The 21,700-nt window shown below is 38.7% G+C and overlaps 1 protein-coding gene across 1 annotated transcript in view; it reads left to right on the forward strand.

The window, feature by feature from the left end:
* The window catches only part of SLC1A1 (solute carrier family 1 member 1), a 54,945-nt gene that overhangs the window by 22,465 nt on the left and 10,780 nt on the right, over window positions 1-21,700 (forward strand). The window contains exons 3-7 of the mRNA XM_059833286.1: window positions 12,659-12,751; window positions 14,604-14,718; window positions 17,001-17,043; window positions 18,825-18,932; window positions 20,335-20,519. Of these exons, the coding sequence (XP_059689269.1) occupies window positions 12,659-12,751; window positions 14,604-14,718; window positions 17,001-17,043; window positions 18,825-18,932; window positions 20,335-20,519 (544 nt within the window). The remainder of the gene's footprint in view (window positions 1-12,658; window positions 12,752-14,603; window positions 14,719-17,000; window positions 17,044-18,824; window positions 18,933-20,334; window positions 20,520-21,700) is intronic.

Consider the following 21,700-nt stretch of genomic DNA (forward strand, 5'->3'; position numbering starts at 1 on the left):
GCACACTCTTGTTTGCACTTCTTGCTTGTAGTACAAAGATAATGATTCCACAACAAATCTGGCTTATTCTAGCTGATGATGACCTATTACAACTGCGTGAGAGAGAAGAATGACCCATTGAAGTACCTGGGCTATGGGACTTTTCCGATTTGCAGAGACCATTGCTTTCCCTGTGGAACAAGGATGTTGAATCGTGGATGATGGATGGGGGCCTTGAATATGGTTCTTTTCCATTGTTCAAAATTAAAGTGTCCGTTTCCTACCTTGGATCTATGTTTGGGAAGTTACTAGTTTGCTTTATCACAGCGTCACCAAGTTCGGTGAATGGAGACAAAATGTAAAAAATGGGAGACAAAAGAGCTGGAGTGCAATGAGAAAAAAATTGAAGTAAAGTATTAATCAGCTTGTTCTTATTTCTCATGTTTATCTTTGAAAATCAGAACAATTCAGACTTAAGCAACCTTTTTTTTTGTCTACTATATTAGTAATTGAAGTTAAAACACACTGAGGCTGTGCCTATGCTCAGGGATAGACCTGCCAGTTCCATTAGATATAAAATGTCCACAGATTTAAAGTAGCATAAAGGAGCACAGGCAAGGAAATAGTGGGAGAACAAATCTGTTTTGTTTCCTATAAGGCAGGGCTTCCAAATCAATTTTCCTTTGGTATCACCATTCCTGGGGTGGCAGCTGCCTCAGCAGTTTCCATTTCTGCAAGTGCAGGAAGTGCAGCTATTGCGAGATGCTCTGTGACTGAAGCATCCTTAACAGGCCCTGTGCATCACCAGCAGGCACACTAGTTTCCACTCCTTGGGGAATTGCAGATGTAGCTTAACATAGTCAGAGGCTGGCCTTTCAGATAGAGATAGATATAGATAGATAGATAGATAGATAGATAGATAGATAGATAGATAGATAGATAGATAGAGATAGATAGATAGATAGATAGATAGATAGATAGATAGATAGATATTTTTTGCTTGCTTTTCCATGTTTCTGAAGCCAAAAGAACCTCTGAGAAAGCAGGTCCACTGTATAATATTAGTAAACTAGTTATCTAGGCTCAGGCAGGAAACTCACCTTGTCCCTTTGTATCATGTACTTGTGCAAAGGACAGAAAATGTTACACTACTGTTAATGAGTTTTGCCTTCCATTGTACTGAGGAATGCTGGAGGTTCTGTCTCTGCTGTCCATGTGCAGTCATTGAGGCAGGGAGGACTGCAGAGTCATGGGCTATTAATGGACAGGGCTTTGTGCCCATCGTCTTCGGATTATTTCTATCAATCACAGTCGTCTACTCCTTTCCCATCAATATCAGTTGACCTTATGCAACTGAGACAGCCCCTACATTATTTAAGGTTTTAAATTATAGTAATAAAACTTTGAAGTGCACTTCTGGTTCATGGACCGTGATTACCACCAGCTCTCAGGGGCAAAGAGCCCCAACACAACAGCCATTCTGCGGCATTGGCAGTCACTGCCTCCTGTCCCAGCTGTATCACTGGGGGGCTGCTGGTGGCACCACTGTGGATGGGTCTGAAGTGAGTTAGTGTCTTCTGCTCTTCTGTTCTGGAGCTCAGGACGTAAACAACAATTCCTCTATATAAAACAGAATGCATTCACTTTTTTTACTGCATTTCCCTGTGTGTGGACATCATGATCAATTAAAAAATGGAAGTGTGATGTTAAAATTTTCTTTTGAAGAGTCTGGAAGCTAAAACTTGTCCACCTATACATTTTAATCACCAGTAACTTGGAGGTAATTCATGTACTTTCAGTACTCCAGGTTTTCTGTATTAACTCCATACATAATTTCTCCTGCAACAGTGCAGAGGCTATATTACTGCTACGTCCATGAACTGAATCTGATTTCTCTTATGAATCTTGCTAGCCTGTCCCTTTTGGCAGATTGATGTGTCATCTTTCCTCCTTATAAGCTTTTATTATATCCCACCCAAGGAATATCGTATCTCCTGAAAAGGCATTAACTTGAGATCATATAATCTCTAAGAGCTTTCTAGAGGAAAATTAAAGTTTTCCTACGAGTGATACTGTTTGCAAAAAAGAGGAATGGAAGACAGTACTAATATCTACTTTCTATGCACATAGTCCAATAAATTCTGTAGGGAAAGATCATAATACAATGCTGCAATGCTGACAGCCTACAGGGCAGCACAACAGTCCCTTAGCAAACTGATACCCAAGGTCAGAAATTTTTCTTTACCTCTTACCTGAACTTCCTTCCATTTTGTAATGATTTCATCTCTTTCATTGCCATAAACTATTCATTTCCCATTTATTCCTCCCTTTCTATCTGGTATTTAGAAAGGTCCATAATAGCTACTTTTTCAACCCCATCCTAAATCATCCAGGACATCCCCTTTCAGTATCTGGAATATTCTTTGTAACTATTATTGCATTCCATGCATTAGTCTGTTTCTTGAAAAAAAAAAAAAAATCTTTTTTCAATGCCTTGTCAAAGTTAGAAGACCAGTATTTATCATGCTAATCCAGTGGTAGTCTCACTAGATGATGCAAGTAGGAATTGAGAATTTTCTGATGTAAATTTTTTTTTGGTATTTGAATAGCACTAACGGATGCTTATTTATTACCTGCATGCATCTCTCTCTCTCTCGCTCCCCTTCTTCATCCCCCCCACCAAATTTGCTAGTTTTTTCAGTTCATTTGTGAGACACTTTTCTGTTGCATTTACACAACAGTACTAGTGGAATAACAATAATTTGCTCCAAAGAAGAGAGATTAATTAAATTTCTGTCAAGTCTATTGAAAAGGTAATTGCTACAAGCTGTCATAGAAATCCTTTTCCTTTACAGTAAGTAACAATGGTATTTGAATAGACAGAATAACTGCTGTTATAGAAGGACTGACAGAATAGGAATGGAAGACCTCTAGTAACAAACACTAAAGACAGAGGTGGTGGGTCACCAAAAACCTCATTTGAGAGACTGCATATCACAGTGCATTTGGGGCTTCCATTTGCCATAGCTTCTTCCTTACCTGATCTTCTCAGCCAACATCTGAGTCAGAACTGTCCTCCTAATGAGACTTAGCTGTATATGCCATTCAATTAGCTAGCAGAAGACTAGATGGAAAAGATAATTCAGAGCCTCAGGGGAAAAAAATTCTATGAAATCCATGTCAAATGAAAGATGGTTGAGAATGATCTACAGGTAATAACAGATAGCAGCATCTGAGTCCTGTGTCTCAGCTGAACGGTGACGTTGTGCATAGAATCCTGTCTGAAGTCCTGAATGTGCATGGTATTTCAGTAGACAGCTGTGAATTACTTGTTTGGTCCTGACAGTCTTGTTCATATGTGAGGGATGCAGTACTGCATTTCCTAGAGAATTCCACAGAGCAAAGGGAAAAAGAGCAAAAGATGCACTGTTCAGCCCTTGGAGGGAAACTACAATTACCTGGAAGGAGGTTGCAGAGAGGTGGATGTTGGTCTCTTCTCCCAAGTGACTAGTGACAGGACGAGAGGAAGTCTCCTCAAGTTGCACCAGGGGAGGTTTAGACTGGATATTAGGAAAAAATTCTTTACTGAGAGAACGTTCAAGCATTGGAACAGGCTGCCGAGGGAAGTGGTGGAGTCACCATCACTGGAGGTGTTCAAGGAACGTGTGGATGTGGCAGTGTGGGACATGGTTTAATGGGCATGCTGGTGTTAGTTGATGGTTGGACTTGATGATCTTACAGGTCTTTTCCAACCTTAGTGATTCTGTGATTCTGTAACAGTAATTCCTGTTGAACCTAATCTATTAACTTAGATTTCAGGTAGAATAAGAAGAAAGTGAGCTTTCAGGAGATTAATCACAGTCACCATAAACTTGTACTACAAGATCATTCCAACTAAAAGGGCAGAATGGGACAGAAAAGGCTCAGAGTCTGGAATGGGCTGAATCACAGATGAGCCAAAGACAGCTTCACAAAGTATAGGCTCTGAATTCACCAGAGTTACAGTGATTCCCCCTGCAGCTGTTGTTGTCTGAAGTGTATTCATTAGGGTTTTTTCTTCAAAAGATGAGTTTAGACCAAGGACAAAAGGAAATACTGAGCCAAGAACAAAAGGACAGAGGACAGCTGGCTTTGGTACTTTTCCTTGTTTTTCAGAAGCCCTCAGAGGAGCATTCTTCTCACAGGAAATGAAGAGATCGCAGTAGGATTGCCTTGCAAAAGCAGACATCCAAAGTGGATGTAGCCACATCACCAAGAGACTGGATGGGTGAAAAAAGTTCAGATTAGTTGGCAGATTTAACGTTTAGGCTATTCATACACTTTCTGAGTCTCAGGGAGTATGACTCCAACATGTGTCCATGTTTAGGAAGAAGTGCTATGGACTGATGAGTCACAAGGGAGATTGCATAGGTGATGCCAGGCCCTTTGAGCCCAAAGATCTCTCTACCTGACTTCGTATTTATGAGCTGCCCCAAATTTATAGGACAGCAGAGAAGACCTTTCCCTGCTGTGAGAAGGAAACTTTCAGACTTGTATCCATCACCCAACTAGCAAACAATGACAAAATTTACATGGAAATAGGATGAAATCTTATATGTGTGAGATTCCTTCCTTTCCTGGCAGTAGCTGATTAGAGCTGGCAATAGCCCATGCAACAAGAATGCAAATTTGGGTTCTCTTAAACCCATAGAGGAATAAGAAAATAAGCAATAAGCTTGCTGCACAAGTCAACACTGGAGCTAGAATTTGGTGTCCAGTTCTTCAAGCAAAAATCTTATGTCACTTCTGAAGATATAGGCCAAATACTGTTTTAGTATTAGTGTTTCCCATTACAAGTAGAAGAAAAGTATGGCAACTAATTCAAAATGGTCACTTGCCTTTAAGAAAGATTGCTCTTATGACTTGACCACCAGCTTTGTGATGATCAGAGGATTAAATGAGAACTGTCAGTACGAGGTAAATGACATTCCAAAAAACAAATTAGAATGGAGAGGTCATACCACAGTCAGGTGCAGCTGTAATTTTGATACTGCTCGTGTCTTAAATTAAAAACACTCCCAGCTCCATCTTTTAAAGCCAAGTAACTTCATGTATTTCAGACAGCTATTATTTGTCAAGCGCACTGTGTCTGCACTGCTTAATTCTTTTTTTTTTTCCCTAGTATTTTTCAAAGAGTAAATCTTATATTTTTGGAACAACACATAACAGTGCATGCCTGGCAGTAGAACACCACTGTTATTTTTATATAAAACGTTGTGGTCCGCTTAGAAGGATTGCTTACTGAAGTTCTCTATATGCATTTTAAGATTCTCCTGTGTTTTCCTATTTTCATATGTTTGTTGCAACATTCTGTAAAATTTTTTTAAGTGGAGCTGACTATCCTGGATGTCCATCGTATCACTTCTATGACCTAGTGACTGCATATTGCAGCCAGAAAAGCCAAGATGGAAGGAAAGAATTAAAACATGTACACTTGGGAGAAGTTGAGAATTCTTTAGTGATTCTTCTAGCATCTGCAGAAATTCCTCAATTAAAGGAAGGCTGATAGCAGTTTGGAGCAATTTTAGAACTGCATTTTGTCCTTGAATCAATGTCTTAGTCATAGATGAGAAGGTGTAAAAGCCATAGCGTTCTACAATTCAGGAACTTTTGTTACTATATTTCTGTTACAACAGTGAATTAGATATCAGAACCCTGAGAAAATTGTGTACAGTTGATGTGCACCATGCTTCAGTTACTCCTCTACAGCAATGTGATTAGCTTCTAAAACTAATCAAGAAAGCTATGATGTGGCTGGCAGTTGTGTCGACACGAAGGCCCTTGAGCCAGACTCTTCTCTCTGGCACTGAGTCACACTCAAGAAGAAGAGCCCGCCACCAGTGCTAGGAGCTGGCTAAGTGGCATCAATCTTTGTACAGAGAAAACTCACGTCTTGGTCGTCAAGTGTAGCAGCATTGGCAAAGAGACGTAAACAGCCCAGCCTTTTGCTGATCATACTTGATGATCAATTTGTTGTTCAGGTGAAGTGAGATGGTGGAAGAAACAGATCCTGTCAGCTTCTGCTGATCTTCAGAAGCTTTGAGAACAGCTAAGAAGTACTGCAGGAGATGCACTTGATGATGACACTGAAATTTGTAAAGCAGCAAAAAAAAATGCCAGGGTGTCTAGGTATGATTGTTGCTGCTGAACAGCATCAATCACAACACTGAATTGTAGATGTAGTCTCTGATAATGTATTGAAAAAGAACACCTGGAAGCATAAATCCTTGTGCTCAGTTGGGGCACCTCTGTAGAAAGGTATGACAGACTCTAAGGATGTAGGTGTTACCCCTAGGGAACCAGTAAGATGGAAGTCCAAAGAGTTCTGTGATTGTTTCCAGTCCTTAATGCAACCCTTTTCACTCCCAGATCTCACAGGACCACAGAATTAATGAAGCACAGCGAACAACTCCAGAATTACAGTGTTACACCTCATCCCAAAGCCATTTGGACACGTGTGCATTTGTACAGGCCTCAAAAGTGAGCACTGGTACAAACCACACAATAACGCAGTGCAATATCATCTTGTACAGAGAGCATTTTGTTTACTTGACTTTTAATCATGCTGGGCACTGATTTGCTTGTTTCAGTTTAAAATATTTATCCCAACTGTACATAGAGGGGAAAAAAAATCTATAATTATATTCATGGATCACACAGTTTCAGTTTTTGACCAGGGTTAATACCTGTAGTACAGAGCAAGTGTGTCTCCCCAGACAGTAGATCTCACAAGTCCTGGTAATTTTTCTGTGATGACAGCAACTGCAGTCACTCACTTGGCTATCCACTCCACGCTGTATAAAAACATAGTTCTATAATGGGTTTTATTATAAGACTCTCAAATGTTGATACCAGCATAAAATTTCTGGTTTATGTGGGAAATGTAGGTCATTCCAACAGGCAGGAACAAAATAGGAGGAGGAGCTAATGGGGTAGTAACCTTTCAAAATCTTTGAAGGTTTTATTAATGCACTTTAAGTGGTTCCCTCTCCTGCATGCCATTAAATAAAATGAAAAGATTAAGAGTATTTGATTTTTTTACCTGACTTTGTAGGTTGCTCCTTAGGAACTGCCATCAGCTCTTAAGTCTGTGTTAATGGCCAGCTTCAGAGAAAGGTAATAAAAAAGCTTTACAATATCCAGAAGCAGAATAGTTTCACATCACAGAGGTTTAAGTCTAATCTAGTAGCTTAATATTGCTATAAACTGAAGCAACTGGTTTCTTTACCTTTCACGTTATATTAACGGCTGTGATTTTGAGTATTTCTAATACATCTGTACAGGTTCAATACCTTTGTCTCCTACTTAGCTCTTGGCCTCAGCAGCAATCCAAGACAACACAGTCTTTAATCTAGTTACACAGGTGATGAAAGATATTCCCTTACAACTAGTTTGAAATTGCTACATTGAAATGTAGCTAGTTGGTGGCGGTTTCCACCGCTTTTTTTTAATTCTTTTTTTTAATTTTAATTCCTCAGCAGAGGAAGAGAGTAGGAGTTCCCTACTTTCTGAATAAATACCTCAGACATAGTGAATGTGAAGCACGTTGCTCTAGGATTTGTTACAAACTCCACAGTACTTTACCTGATGCAGAGATATATAATTACACTGGTCCACAGCAGTTTCACTGGCACACTGGTGCAAGGTTTGAAAGACCTCAGCTGGATTTTTATTCATCAAAAACCTGTGGGTATTTCAAATTTCAGGGGCCATTTGGGAGTGGCAGACAGGTCTGGTTTGTGACTATGAAATTGTCTGAATGATTTACCTGACTCCAATACCTGCAGAGTTTTTTTTATTAGCTACTTGGTTTCTTTTACCCAAAATATTGCACATTATTTGTATTCCCAAAGATCTGATTAACTGGTTTTGAAAACTAAAAGGGAAGTAGGGAAATCATTGAGAATCTTACTTACCAGGAAAGTAGCAAGCTGTAGACCAACCTGGAAGTGGTGAAAAGAGGTTGACTCTGTTGGCAGTTGATCAAAGCCACTCCTGTCTTTAATGGGAGTGGAGTTGTCATTAGCGGCAGAAAAGAGGACAAAGAAAGAAAGCCTGAGGACTGGTTTGTGCTCAGAATGTTCCAAACAACCTTTCTAAGCAGCAAGGCAAAGAAAGACAAGTGTTTATCACAGAAAGTTTAGAAAATCAATTTCCTGGATTTGCATGAAGCTTCATCAGCGTCAGTACTATTGAAACATATTTCAATGATTTTTCAAGACTTCTTTATAACTTTTCCAGCACTTTCAAAATTATAGCTTTGTTTAGGAACATTCTCTGTTCCCTGTGACACCAAAATGGAAAAAAAATCATTCTTGTCAGAGAGAAGGTGGACAGGTAAATATAGGTCTTTCATAAAGTTGCAACCTTGTGTCATTTTTTTAAGTCTGTGAGAAACTGAAAGTATGATTCGTGTTTCCATCAGTGGCTACTGGTAAAAATTTCTGGAACAGCATGTTTCATATTTAGAATCAGTTTTGTTTAAATCAGACTATTCGCTTAGGTAAAATAGCTTTATACAGTAGCATTTCAGCAAAGCAGCTCTAAATATGTACAACAAAACAAGATTATGAAACAAATTTCAGTGGGACTTCAAAAGTTGCAGGTGACTGATGGTGCTATCATCCAGTCTTAACAGGACTCTTGGTTTGATGAGCTTAACCAGGTAGACACAGGTTCAGAAGTAAGAGTCAGAGAAGCTATGTGTCTTTCTCTAACTTTGGCAACACAACATATTCCACATGCAAAAATCAGTAGTTGAACACAACACATGATTAAACTGGTCAGCTGTAATAATTCCATTTCAGATTTTTTGCAAGTTGCTCAGTATTGTCCTCCTTTCTGGTTATTTTTTAAAGAGAGAAGTCCTGGCAATTCTCTAGTAATAGACCAAAAATAATAGCTATAAAAATAAAAGAAAATTAAATCAGTAGGCTTCCTGGCAATACCAACCAAAAGATTCAAGTGAAAAAAGGTCATATGCAGAATTAAAAAAAAGTTATTGCAATGTGAGGAACAGCTGGATTAGAGTTTTCCTTTTTTCCCCAGCATTTAAAATGGGGTGTCTACGTATCTTAATCAAAAGTGTGTGCCTCCTCTGTTCTGTTGAGGCTCCTGTACCATCCTCATCCCTGTTGTGCTTTGATGCGTTCAAAAACTCTGGCAAACAACATTATTAACATCAGTTTTGTTATTTATCCTCCCATCCTTTCCTCAAAAAAAAAAAAGGTGCATACACAGTACAGCATTTCATTCTGGTAGGGTTTTCAGGTCCTCAGACAAGAAGGAGAAGGTGTGAGAGACTTGATTTCACTGATTGTTTCCTTTTTTATTCTTTTACAAAGTGTATGTGTTGCAAATAAGAGAAAATTGGGCAAAAAGAGAAAAACAGTACAAAGACTTTTGAGTTAGAGACGGTAACATAGAAAACATGAAAGCTGAATTGCAGAAGACTAGGCAATTTATTCCCAAATTTGGCTACAGATATTAAAACCTTAACTCTGCTCTGCTAAAATAGTATGGGCAGAGGGGTAGATAGAGTAACAGATTTTAACACCAGTTGGTGTCTTTTGTAATCATCTCCCTTAAGTCTTGTGTATCACAGCCACAGAATTGCACTCCATGCTTCAGTGGCGGTAGCTGAATTAGAACATCTCTTGTAGGAAAATTTAAGGAACTAATCTGAAATACTGCCATTTTGAAATGCCCAGGGATGGAGAAGAATCCATCATGCCTGTTTAAAATCTGTACAGTAGACTACATTTACAGTTTATCTGCTCAAACCTGTTTAAAAATTTAAAACTTGGGGATAGGTTGAGGGAGGGAAAGAGCAAATAAAATAGCTCTAAAAGTTTAGTGGTAATCCATAATAGATACCCAAGTTTAATTACACTGGTTTTGTGATCTTATCTTTATTTATAACACTGCAGGCTTTCCATTTTAAGTAGCATGTGCGCCATCATCTTAGTTTGAGAAATAAGTTTTCTTTTGTACTGAAATCAGTGTTAGTCGTATGCTTTGTTTAATACATCTTCCATTAACTCTTTCAGTTATGTCCAAAGAAATTATAAAGCCATGATGTTACTTCAAAGGAAATTTAATTTTCAGTTGGCTTGAGAAGGCAGCCAGTGGCTATCAATGATAACACATTATCAATTGCTCATTAATGAGAGTAGAACATATCTGGAGGGAGATCTATTTTTATATATTGTGTTTTACTGTGTGTAACAAGCTAACATGAAAAAAGGCAGCTTAGCAGCATAAAGCACCCAGTGCAAACCTATGTCTGTGGCAGTCCTAGTGAATGCTACTTCATACTCTAAATGGAAGCATAATCCTGAATGCAGTTTTTTTTCACAGTACACCAGTTTTCAAAAAAAAACCAAACCCCACACTTGTCATCCTCAGAGCATACTTGTACTTATTCAGTCATCTCTGCCTGACTGATTTGCGTGTTTTTGTAGGTACTAGCAAAACAGCACCGACATGACAGTGGAAACACAAGCCAGATTCTAGCACAGCTCGCTCACTAACAAGATCATTATCCAGTTTAAAAATTCAGGGGCAAAGTTTGCCCTTAATTATACCTCTGTAACTCCAGTGAGCATAACAGTTTGCAAAAGGATTTCATCTGGAGCCAGCAGAATGGCTGTCACAGGAACTTCATGTCGTACTAATTGTAGAATCTTTATAACTGAGTACTCAAGGGAAATAATCTTGAATGATTATTAGGCTCTTGGCTGAGTCAGCAAGACTGTCAGGCAAAAAAATCTTAAGGCAAGCTTTGTGAAGCACTTAATGCCATGAAAAGATTATTATCTTACCTCCGCTGTCTGTCTAACCGCTGTTGACAGTTGATACATCAAGTTTCAGAATAAAATTCCATGATTTCTAATTTTTATGAACTTTTCATTAAAAGATGTAGAACTTTGGCAATACCAGTTTGCTCTGTTTTAAAAACATGGTGTAAAGTCTTCCAAGTTAATATATAGGTGCAGAAGTTTCAACATTGACAGCCTTTGAAACCAACTCTTCTATTGTCCACAGAACCCATTATTTATTACTATCCTGTCTCAAAAGTTCTTACTGCCAGAATTTCCACAGCTGAGTGCACAGCAATGCAAAAGTCCTCCTTTCAACCTGTTTTTTCCCAGTTCCCAAGCTAGGAAATAAAAATGATGCCCATATTTTCTGTCCATTCTGTTGTTTGTGCCTCAAACAATATCCTTAGTGCTGACAGCCTGCTGTAGTAGCTGTGGCATTGCTTTTTTCTGTGCACTGGTCTTCCCTTGCCATATGAATAGTTCTTTTATTATCTTTATTTGCTGTACAAGTTAGATGATGGTCTTTACATCATGATTTCTGCAGGTATATGTAGTTCTTCTGTAGTCAGTCTGATGAAAAGCTATCCCATGGAAGACCCCAAAATAATCAAATAGAAGATTAAATACAATAATAACCTTCATTCTCCCCTCCCAGTACTGTTTGCATTTTGAATAACAATTAACAGAACAAGTAAGGCATTATATGAATGCTCTAGCCACAAGTTATTACTGCTGTTAATACAGCTTCTGAAAGAGACATCAACACATGCTTAAAGTATGCTTGCTAAGATCCTTTTTGAGTTCAAAGATCAGTAAGTTACATTTGTGTCAGAAAGATCCTTTGAATTTTCATCCTTAGTTTTTGAAACTTTTATTTTTTTCTACAAAATCATGCTTCTCTGAGGTTAAATATCGTCATGGTATTTTTATTTTCCTATACAAGGTTATCTGGCCAGTCTTTGATAATCCGACTCAATAAACATAAAAATATAAATGGATCACAAATGTATAATAAAGACATAGCCGTGAATTATTAACTAGTGTGGTTATAGACAGTCATGTTTTATAGTTACAATGCTCATTTTACCCTGCTTACTGAATTGTATGCATACAGATATAACTGTAAATCTTTTAAACAATTAAAAAATGCTTCATGAGCAGTTTGATATGATACTGTTGCTAGAAGTTAAGTTGACCTCAATATAACACCTGCCTCAGCACTTTCCCCACCTCCATTAACAAAAACTGTCCTCATTTTCTCACAACGCTAGATACAGGCAGAAGAGTGGGGACAGCCCAGACTTCAGAAAAGCTTTTGTCAAAAAAAAAAGGTAAACCTGTTAATAAAGGCAAGCCCACCAGGAATGAGCCTTACTTGTCTGTATGTGCCTTCAAACAACCTGGATTAACAGTCCTGAGCAGCTCCCTTCCCATGGCTTTTAGTTTTAAAGCCAAAATGTTACAGAACTGAAGAAAGTGAAGCTATTATTTAAGTGAATATGGAAATAGATTGTAACATACTTTCATAAACCAAAGTCTAATTCATCACCAACATCAGGGAATCAGAAAAGCTCAATTATCTTTTTCCTAGAAAAATCCAGGGAAACCGGATTTTTGCAAAGAAGCAGAAGCAAATATTTTAGTCTGCTACAGACATTTTTCAGAAGTGCAACTGGCAATCAGGTATTTAGAAATATCTGGAATAAGGAAAAATTTCCTGCACAGAAATAAGAGACAGTAAATAATTGTCTCTACAAAAATAACAAGTTTCTTTTAAGACTTTTTTTAGCGTTTTGTTTTTGTGGTTCTTTTTGCAGGTGTTGCTGCTTTGGATTCCAGCGTTTCTGGGAAGATTGGTTTGCGAGCAGTCATATATTATTTCTGCACTACAGTCATTGCTGTAATACTAGGTACTCTGCAATACTTTTACTTTTAAAATCCTCAACATTGCCTAATTACGACTATTCAGTACTGTGACATTACTAGTTTCCCAAGACAGGATGGGGAGAAGAGACAGGAATCATACCAAACATCTTGACTTACTCGTAGCCAGATACAGGGAGAAGTTAGTCCCGCTGTTCACAGTTGGGCGGTATTCATATCCAATATGAAGTCACAGGCAATTTCGCCATACGTTTCAGCTCGGGGAAGATTAGGAGCTGTTTGCTTAGGTAAATGGTGACCAGCAGTGGGAGAGCTGAATGAACATCAAAGGCCAGCCTTAACTACAAAGTGAATTTCCTCAACAGCAAAATGATAGATTGTCACTGATTCTCAGATGCAAGAGTGTATGATGTGTCTCACCTGAAAGAGTGACAGAAAATACTGCTTTCCTTGTCATCTCATTTCCTTCTTAAAAGGTTTTTGTCCCCTCTGTCACTGCCAGGCTCCTCTCCTACCTCTCTGAAGTCCACATCTCCTCTTGCAGGAAGTTCATTCCCTACAAGCAGCCTTGAAATCTTCCATATTTTCTTGAGCAAACATCTTCAGCCTGCCTTCTTAAATAAGAAATAAAATTAAACCCTCCTCTGTTAGCTGTCATGAAGGTTGTGGCTTATCTTTGTATTTTGTTGAGCCTGAGTGAATACTGTGCCTAGATACCACCCACTAAAAAGAAACATGTCCTTATTTGAAGGGCAAATTGTACATCATATGTGGCCTACTTGTAAAGCATAGCAGTATTTAACAATAGAAAAAGAATCACATACAAACATACAAGGCCAGATTAATTTCTGGAGGTTGCATCATTGAGAATGATGTATCACTGCGGTTACACCGTTTAGGCTATCTCATCTGTCTGGGAATTTTCTGTGAATACATAGTGAGGAAAATTAATAAAGGCTAACATTAATATGTATCTGAAGTTGTCCCTACCCTGAGGGAGGGCTTAAACCAGACAACCTCCAGAGGTCCCTCCTATTCTATGATACTATGGTATTACTTGTTTCATTGTGCAGAGTTGCACAAATTCAGTTCTGTTCTTATTCACAGCTGTCATTGGAAAGCTTTGTTCCTGGCTGATTGAAGGGTCATCCAAGTGCCTTTTTCTCCCTATACTGAGATTTAGTAGTTTTATTTGGGGAGGAAAGAAAAAGAGAAAAATAACGGACATTTGGAAAGGCCTAGTATTTCGTATAATAGAAAAAAATGCCTAAAATGAAGCCACTAAAGTAAATGGAAGATTTGTGACTGATTTCAGTATTCACAAGGTCAAAGCTAGTATTTCTTGCCCGTAATTTTTTATTTCAGTCTGTTTCTGAAGCTCTGTTTCCAAAGCTCTTCTCTTATGTAACTTTATTGCTAACTAACTTTACCAAAACATCCTGTCGTACTTTGGGGTCACAGGACAATGCACGTGTATTCATATCTGAAAGCCAGTAACAAGAAGAGCTGCATAAGGGAAAAGGTAAATAGCAGTTCAAAATATCACCATGCAAAAGTTGCAGAACACTTCAGCTGAAGCCCAGCTGAAGTAATTTACCCTCTTGGTGAGCAGTAGTGATTTAGTACCATACATGCAAAACCAAAGAGTGCCCAAGACCAGTGGCAAAGCCACAAATAGCTCCTGTGTTGGGGGAATCCACACATTTAAGGACACCACCTGTAGACTTCTGTTTTCTGAACAGCACTGCATGAGCACCCAGGGAAAGCATTTGGTGAGTTTAGCTGACGAAGAATTTAACTACACGGGATACACTGAGGCAGATTGCACCAATGCCTCTGCTTCCACTGTGAGCTTCTCTTCTGGTTCTTCTTCTGCAGGGATTGTCTTAGTTGTGACCATTAAACCCGGAGTGCCTCAAACAGCAAATGAGATCGACAGAGTGGGCAGTACCCCAGAAGTCAATACTGTTGATGCCATGCTGGATCTGATCAGGTGAGGTTTTCTTTTTTGGTTTTCATACCCTTATTGCAGAAGTCCAAACAAATACAAATAAAGTTGTGATGTGTAATACAAGAAAAATGTTTTCTAGTGTTGTTTGGATGAATAAAGAGAGAATGACTTGTATTCCAACAGGTTAGACATTTTAGAGTATATTCAAAGCAGTTTGTTAAAAAAATTCTCTTTACACCATACACTTCGATTAATAAACCAACAACAACAAAAATTCCCTCCTTTGCAGAAATTGAAATGCAAGATTTACCTCATATGAAGAAAATATCCAGAAAGGATTGAATGGTTGGCGGGTTACTGACTGGCAGCTTCTGTGTCATCCAGCATAGACAACCGCCTGAAATTGCAATGTTATGTTTCCTCTCCTCAAGGCAGGCTGCAGAGTAACAGATGCAGTATGCAAAGGTTTCTTAGGGTTGCACAGTCAATAAGTTTGCTGCATCACCAGTATCTCAGGCAACCTTATAATGAGTCTTTCCCCATCAGCATCCTGGAAAATGATAGATACTTAAAGTGGTTAGAAGAAGGAAACCCTTAGAAAAGTCTGCAGAAGACTTCAGCAGGTTTTCAGAGTTAACATGTTTAAGGAATTAGAAAAAAATCACAAAAAAAAAGGCTGCATTTCCAATAATAATACCCTCAAAAATGTTTCTGTGGATTATTTTTTTTCTCCAGCTGCAATTAGTCTTTGTTCTGTATCACTATTCCTGCCCACTATTTTATTTTTGTAGAATTTTTACTTAATCTATCATGTAAGAATGAACTGCCACATGTCTAAAATTGGCTTTCTCAGCATTTTTTATTTCAGGACATGTGACTGGCATTTCAGATGCAACTCTAGATACACAGTTCTTTAACATTTGTAAAATATACACACGCATATGTACATATATGTCTATATCTGCCTTGAAAAAGTCACTGTCCTAAATAATACCAAATGTGTGCTGTTGTCTGGGGCATCTCTGCCCCAGCACAGATCAAGGTAGACCTCTTTGAGAATAACTCAATTTCTCTGAGGTTTGTATGTGACAGAGTTAGCAGTCCTCAAGCCCACAGCCCCATGTTCAACATTCCACAGCTCTTCGCAGCTTCTGTCCCCTTCTGCCTGTGCATGACCAGAATAGCAGCTGCTTGGATGGTTCATCTCATTCCTCATGGTCAGTTGCCCAGGAGTCAATGAGGGGAATTGTGCAATCAGCTGCATTATAAAACCTAATGCAGGCTGTTACCAGTAACTTCCACATGAACATTTCCACACATGTTCACAGGGCTGATGCAGCTCCATGCACAAAAAAGTCTTCCTGTAGTGCAAAGTGGTGTGAATTGTAATTCAGAGTAGTTTGGAGTTTTGCTACAGTTTATAGCTCAACTTACAAATAAATGTAAGAGGGTAAATTAGGAGTTTGAGATCTGAAATTCTCTTTTAAAGGAATTATACTTTTCCTACATATTTATATTAATCAGATTTAAGATTCAAATCCAGACAGTCTTGTAAAGATTAAGGAAAATCCCAGGCTTGTACAAACTACTCTTGCCTTTGAAGAAATTTTACTTGAAAAACTTGAAAGGTAAAGGCAGGAGTTTGTGAAAGATCTGGAAGGGAGATAAAGACTTCTGCTTCAATATATAAACTGTTTTTTTCTGCATTGGACTGGGTATTCAATAAATGCCTGAATAATGCTTTTTTCTGCAATCGTTTGAGTCTGAAATTGACAGTTGGAAAGGAGGCTCACAACTGGATTGCACTGCTTCTGATCTAATTTCCTAATTTTTCAGGGTGCGAAAATGGTTCTTGACCCTGGAGTAACACATGGGAATCTTGCATCAGCCAAGATTAATTTCTGAATTCAAAACTACAATAGAGCACAGCAAATATCTGATTCTTCCAGTACAGCATTTGGGGGAGGGGAGGGGGGTGTCTGCCTATATTTGAAGATGGTGTCTCCTGTATTCCTCATGCAAATGATCCAGATGATGCAGCAGGGAAAAAAAAACACTGGGTTTAGTAGCTTACCAGCAGAAATGTCAAATACTGAAAAATAAGCCTGAAAATTCAGCAGTAGGAAAACAGTCAAGTGATTGTTGGGAGTCCTGAACCCTTAATTTGTTATGTCTTTATATCTGATGGTGCTAAATACACTGCTTTCTGGATAAAGGAACACAACCTGATCTGTTTTTCAAGCAGCAGATTTTATAATTTTGTTTATATAAACAACCTGTGCTTAGTGTGCTGTAATGTTGAAATGTATCTACTTTTTTAACAGGAATATGTTCCCAGAAAACCTTGTCCAGGCTTGTTTTCAACAGGTAAGTTTGAACATTCCTCTTTCCTACTGTAGTTTTCATTGCTAACTACAAATTAATCTTCTTTTATGTCCCCAAAAACTATGTCAGGTAAGAATTATTTCTGAGAAGTCCAGGAGTATCTTAATCTTCCATAAAAATACTTTTTTTTTAAGCACCTTGGTTTCATTTCCATTATGATCGACACTGTTTAGGTACTGGGTGCAGAAACCAAGCAGTGTATAAGACAAGCTTTTTCCTTTTGGGACAGGCAGAGTTAGAAGAACCATGTCGTGAGGATGTATTTCCTTGTTCTTAAAAAGCCTCCGTGTCTGACAAAATCTACGTAACTTAGCCCTCACCCTGATGTGTCTCACATCTAATGTCCATTGCCAGACTTGATGATCCATCTTAAGGAAAAGGCAGCCAATTGGTAGAGTCTATTTGAGACATCTTTCAGAACAAGTGAGATTTGCAAGGTGAAAGAGGAAACTGCTGGCTATATATTAGATTTACTTCAGATTCAGTCATCTTTATCTGTAAATAGATCAACTGGATTAACTCCTGCTCTGCACAGCACTGAATGTATTTCCAGTTTATAAAACTCTTTCATGTAGTTTTTCTCATGTGTTAATTGCTGTCACCCAACACTAAGGAGGCAGACAGGTTCTTTTAGGGATCCTTGGCAGAATGATGTCAGCACTAAATCGTAGTTTCAATTAAAGCTTTATTTTCTTAATTATGATTACTATAGCACAGAATTTATGATCAGAATAGCACAGGATTGCTATAAGCAGAATCACCGTAGTACAATTTTATAATAGCATCACTTAGCTTATGGTTTCTAACCATGTGGACCCTCTGCAGATTGGGTCAAATGTTAATACTTGGTTTGCTGTATCAACATAACAATCATAATCTAAATTCGAAAAACATATAAAAGAATATGAGTCACTCCCTCAGTCCTCAGAGGAAGCAGACGATGGTGGAGGCATCCCTGGCCACAGGCATGGAGCGCGGGGGGTCACGGTCTCACTGTCCAGCAGTAGTTCTGGCCTGAGTTCCCCATTAGGACTTGTAGCTGCTTGGTTTTATGGGCAGTGCTCTGGGTGCCGCTACGCTTCCCTGTTCTGTGGCAGGGTCATGAACAACACTGGGTTGGCCAGGTGCCTGGGACCTTCAAGGCTGGTAAGGAGGGGAGTAGTCAGCCTGGCACCCAGGACTCTTGAGGATGGTAGGGAGGGGAAGAAGAAATCTGTTTGGTTCATCTACTTGCTGCACAGGACCTTCATGGCCTGATAATGCGGGGAAAGGGGACTAATAAGTGACCAGCTCAGTCACAGAGAATGGCTGTTTGCCTTACATAATGGCGTTAGTTATGCTAACGACGTTACCAGGGGTCTGGCTGTATCAAATGCATCTGCTCTACTGACCTCTCCTGGGGTGGCTGTCAGCGATCCTCTCCAGACTGTTTGTCCCAGCAAAAAGTCCCCTTGCCATTGTCAGGATCTGTATCTCATACCACACAAGACTGCACCAGGTTCACAGGATACCTGAGAGCTGGGGGAGCAGAATTCATAGCATATTATCTGTGAATCACTTGTTTGACCTTCAGCATCTCAAGTACAGAGCCGTGATGGCTCACATGATTTGTAAAATAACATGTTTGTCTATGTTTGCTACCTTCAAGTCAGATTGGTTCATTTTTCCCTTATTTTTATTGGGCAATGGCTATGCCTTTGTCCATTCTTCAGTTTCCACATGTTTCTAAATAAGCTCTTCTGGCTTTTTTTAAACTTTTCCAGTATAAAACCAAACGTGAAAAAGTTGAAGATACAACTGACGGGGATAAAAATAGCTCCACATTTACAGAAGAACCTGTTACAACTGCTACGAAAGCAGAGGCTTCAGAGGTGTGACCTTTATTGTTGTATTCCTTCATAATATGTTAAGTGGGGAGAAAGAACATAGATTAAATTTGGTTTAGTTGATGAGGTTAGTGATTGAGAAAAGGAAGGAAATGGTACATAGATTTTAGCAAGGGCACAAAACTTAATAAGTAAACGCTAGAGGTGATGATGAGGATCGTCAAGTAGGTTTAAGAACACCAGAGGACTCCACTGGTAATTAAGCAGTCTAAAGATAATAGATTATGTGAGAAAATAATCCGTTCATGTACTCCTTTAAATGTATATGCTAATGAATTGTCAATTTGCTGAGAAATTAAAGAAAACAGTCACTGTGGAAAGGCTAGATGTATATCAGCACAAGCTGTTTGAGCAGCAATGAGATAACTGTAAGCACTGCAAAAAGAAAGGAATGTAAACTCAATAATTTTTTTAATGGAAAACAAAACAATGAAAGGCATTTGTTAATTAATAGTTTGATATTCTGCAAAAAAATGTAAAGAGACAAAAGTGAAGAAGAGGTTTAACAAGCCTCTGATTAGAGGTGTGGAAAGCTTATGGGTGTTGATGGTTTATAAAGCCTAGAATTACACTGGAGGAGAGAGAAAAAGGAATTCAATAGAATATGAACACAGAACTACGAACAGTACCAAATCAATATGCATTTTATTATACTCCTTCCAAATTTTATCTCATAGTAATGAAAGCATGGGAACATGAGCTATATGAAAAGACATTAATTACATCTGAAGCAGGATGTAGTGAAGAATTGCACACCCTTTCCTTCTTATGTTCATACTGCACAAACACAGAGGAATGGTGAATACCTACCAATTTAGTAGGACTTTTATGTTATGTGCATCCAATTCTGCTATAAATTACGCAATTTCACTGATTTCAGCTGAACAATAGATTTTAAACTTGGGGCCAAATTGGACACCATTGTCCCAGTTCTTACACAATGGACTATTTATCTTAAATCTAGACACAAACCTTTGAGTTGCTTAGAAATAACCACAAAGATTCTACATTAGCTGTTTTTTGTTCTCCACAGTAGGGAGTAAGTCTTTGGTATATTGAAGGCATGACTGTGGATACCTAGACCGTGCCATACTTTGTGTTAGAACTCTGTAGAAAAGGCAACATAAATTAAGGGGTGCTTTATCACCTGCTAGGGTTTGGTCAGATACTTGCATATCTTTAAAATACAAAGCTTTCAAAGGCAATTTAGCTCTACCTTCATTCCTGAACTTCCCCACTTGTCACTGCCAGAAAGGGAATAGAGTGACTGGAGAAGAGCTCCATGTCTTTTCAAAGAAAGATCTAAATGTGTTTTCATTTTAGAACTCTTTGAAGTAAATCCAATGTTTTCAGATAGTAACTTTTTTCTCTTTAATTTAATCTATAGAACAAAACCCAAGAATACAAAATCGTGGGCATGTATTCCGATGGCATCAATGTGCTGGGGTTGATCGTCTTTTGCCTTGTTTTTGGAACGGTTATTGGGAAAATGGGAGAGAAAGGACAAGTGCTGGTGGATTTTTTCAATGCACTGAATGAAGCTACAATGAGAATAGTTCAGATAATTATGTGGTAAGTCCAAGGACATACTGGCATTTTCTAACAACTTCTTTAAGTGGGTTTTGTCATTGAAGAGGTAGGAGCAGGCTCATACTTCATGTTTGCTTTTGTATAGTGCTTTACAGCAAACAACTTTAAAAGAAAGGCTGGTAAAAAGTTCCCTTTCTACAGAATTTGATCCTTTTGCGAAAACTGGAGGCAGGGCTTCCACTTACTATGTACTGAAGAAACAGTCCTATTGATATGCAAGAAACCTCAGTTTTTCAGACATTCTTGCTAGAGGTTTATATCAAACCAGTACAACTGCACTAGTGATTTGAGGACTGTAGAAGCATTACTACCCACATGCCCTTCTCAGTCTTGAACACCATTCCCTGACAGCCAGTATGTTCACAGGATAGCTGTCATTGGAGCTGAGTTCCTTTTGAAATGTAAATTAATATACAAGCCACAGCACAGAGCAAAATCCAAAATGGTATGCAAAATACAACTTAACATGATTTACATTCTGCTAATAGGTTTTGCAAGATAATATTCGCACAATGTTCTCTCATAATATTCGCAGACAGGAAAAACAATTTGAAGATGTAGCAACTCATCTGATAGTGTTTGGTTGGACTTCACAGCTATTCACAGAGCTTTCATCCATACAGATCACAATTACAGGATCAGGACTGTAAGCACACACAATCCTTTCAGGACTTTGATCCTACATGGGGAGTGCCTTGTGCCATTCACTGCAATACTCTGCTCATGTCCACATGTTTCACGCAAACAGTAGCTTATCAGATCTTGCCCTTCCATGGATTTTTTCTTCCATCCCAGCACACTGAGAGACTTGTAAAACAGTAAACCTGTCCAGGGTTTAGTTGAACACTTCTTGCTGCCTTTAGAGAAAGGTAAATTAGTTTCTGCAGCTTGTCCTGTGCTAGGCAGCTGGTTCAGTCCCCAGCTGAGTTACAGCCCCATGAAATAGGCTGCCTCAGTCTGCAGCAAATTACCACGAATGAGACTTGAGAGTTAACACATGGCACAGATACAGGATCCTACCCATAAGCTGACTATCCATTGTCTTGCATGCGCCTGAAGCTGTGGCTACAGGCTCCCTGTGTTTCTACAGATGTGGGAGCTGTTGCCTTGAATAAGGTAAAGTTTGATGCTGGCAGTGTGAGGAATTAGTTCTGCTTTCACCA

Source organism: Gavia stellata, chromosome Z (genome assembly GCF_030936135.1).
Source record: "Gavia stellata isolate bGavSte3 chromosome Z, bGavSte3.hap2, whole genome shotgun sequence".
Taxonomy (NCBI): domain Eukaryota; kingdom Metazoa; phylum Chordata; class Aves; order Gaviiformes; family Gaviidae; genus Gavia; species Gavia stellata.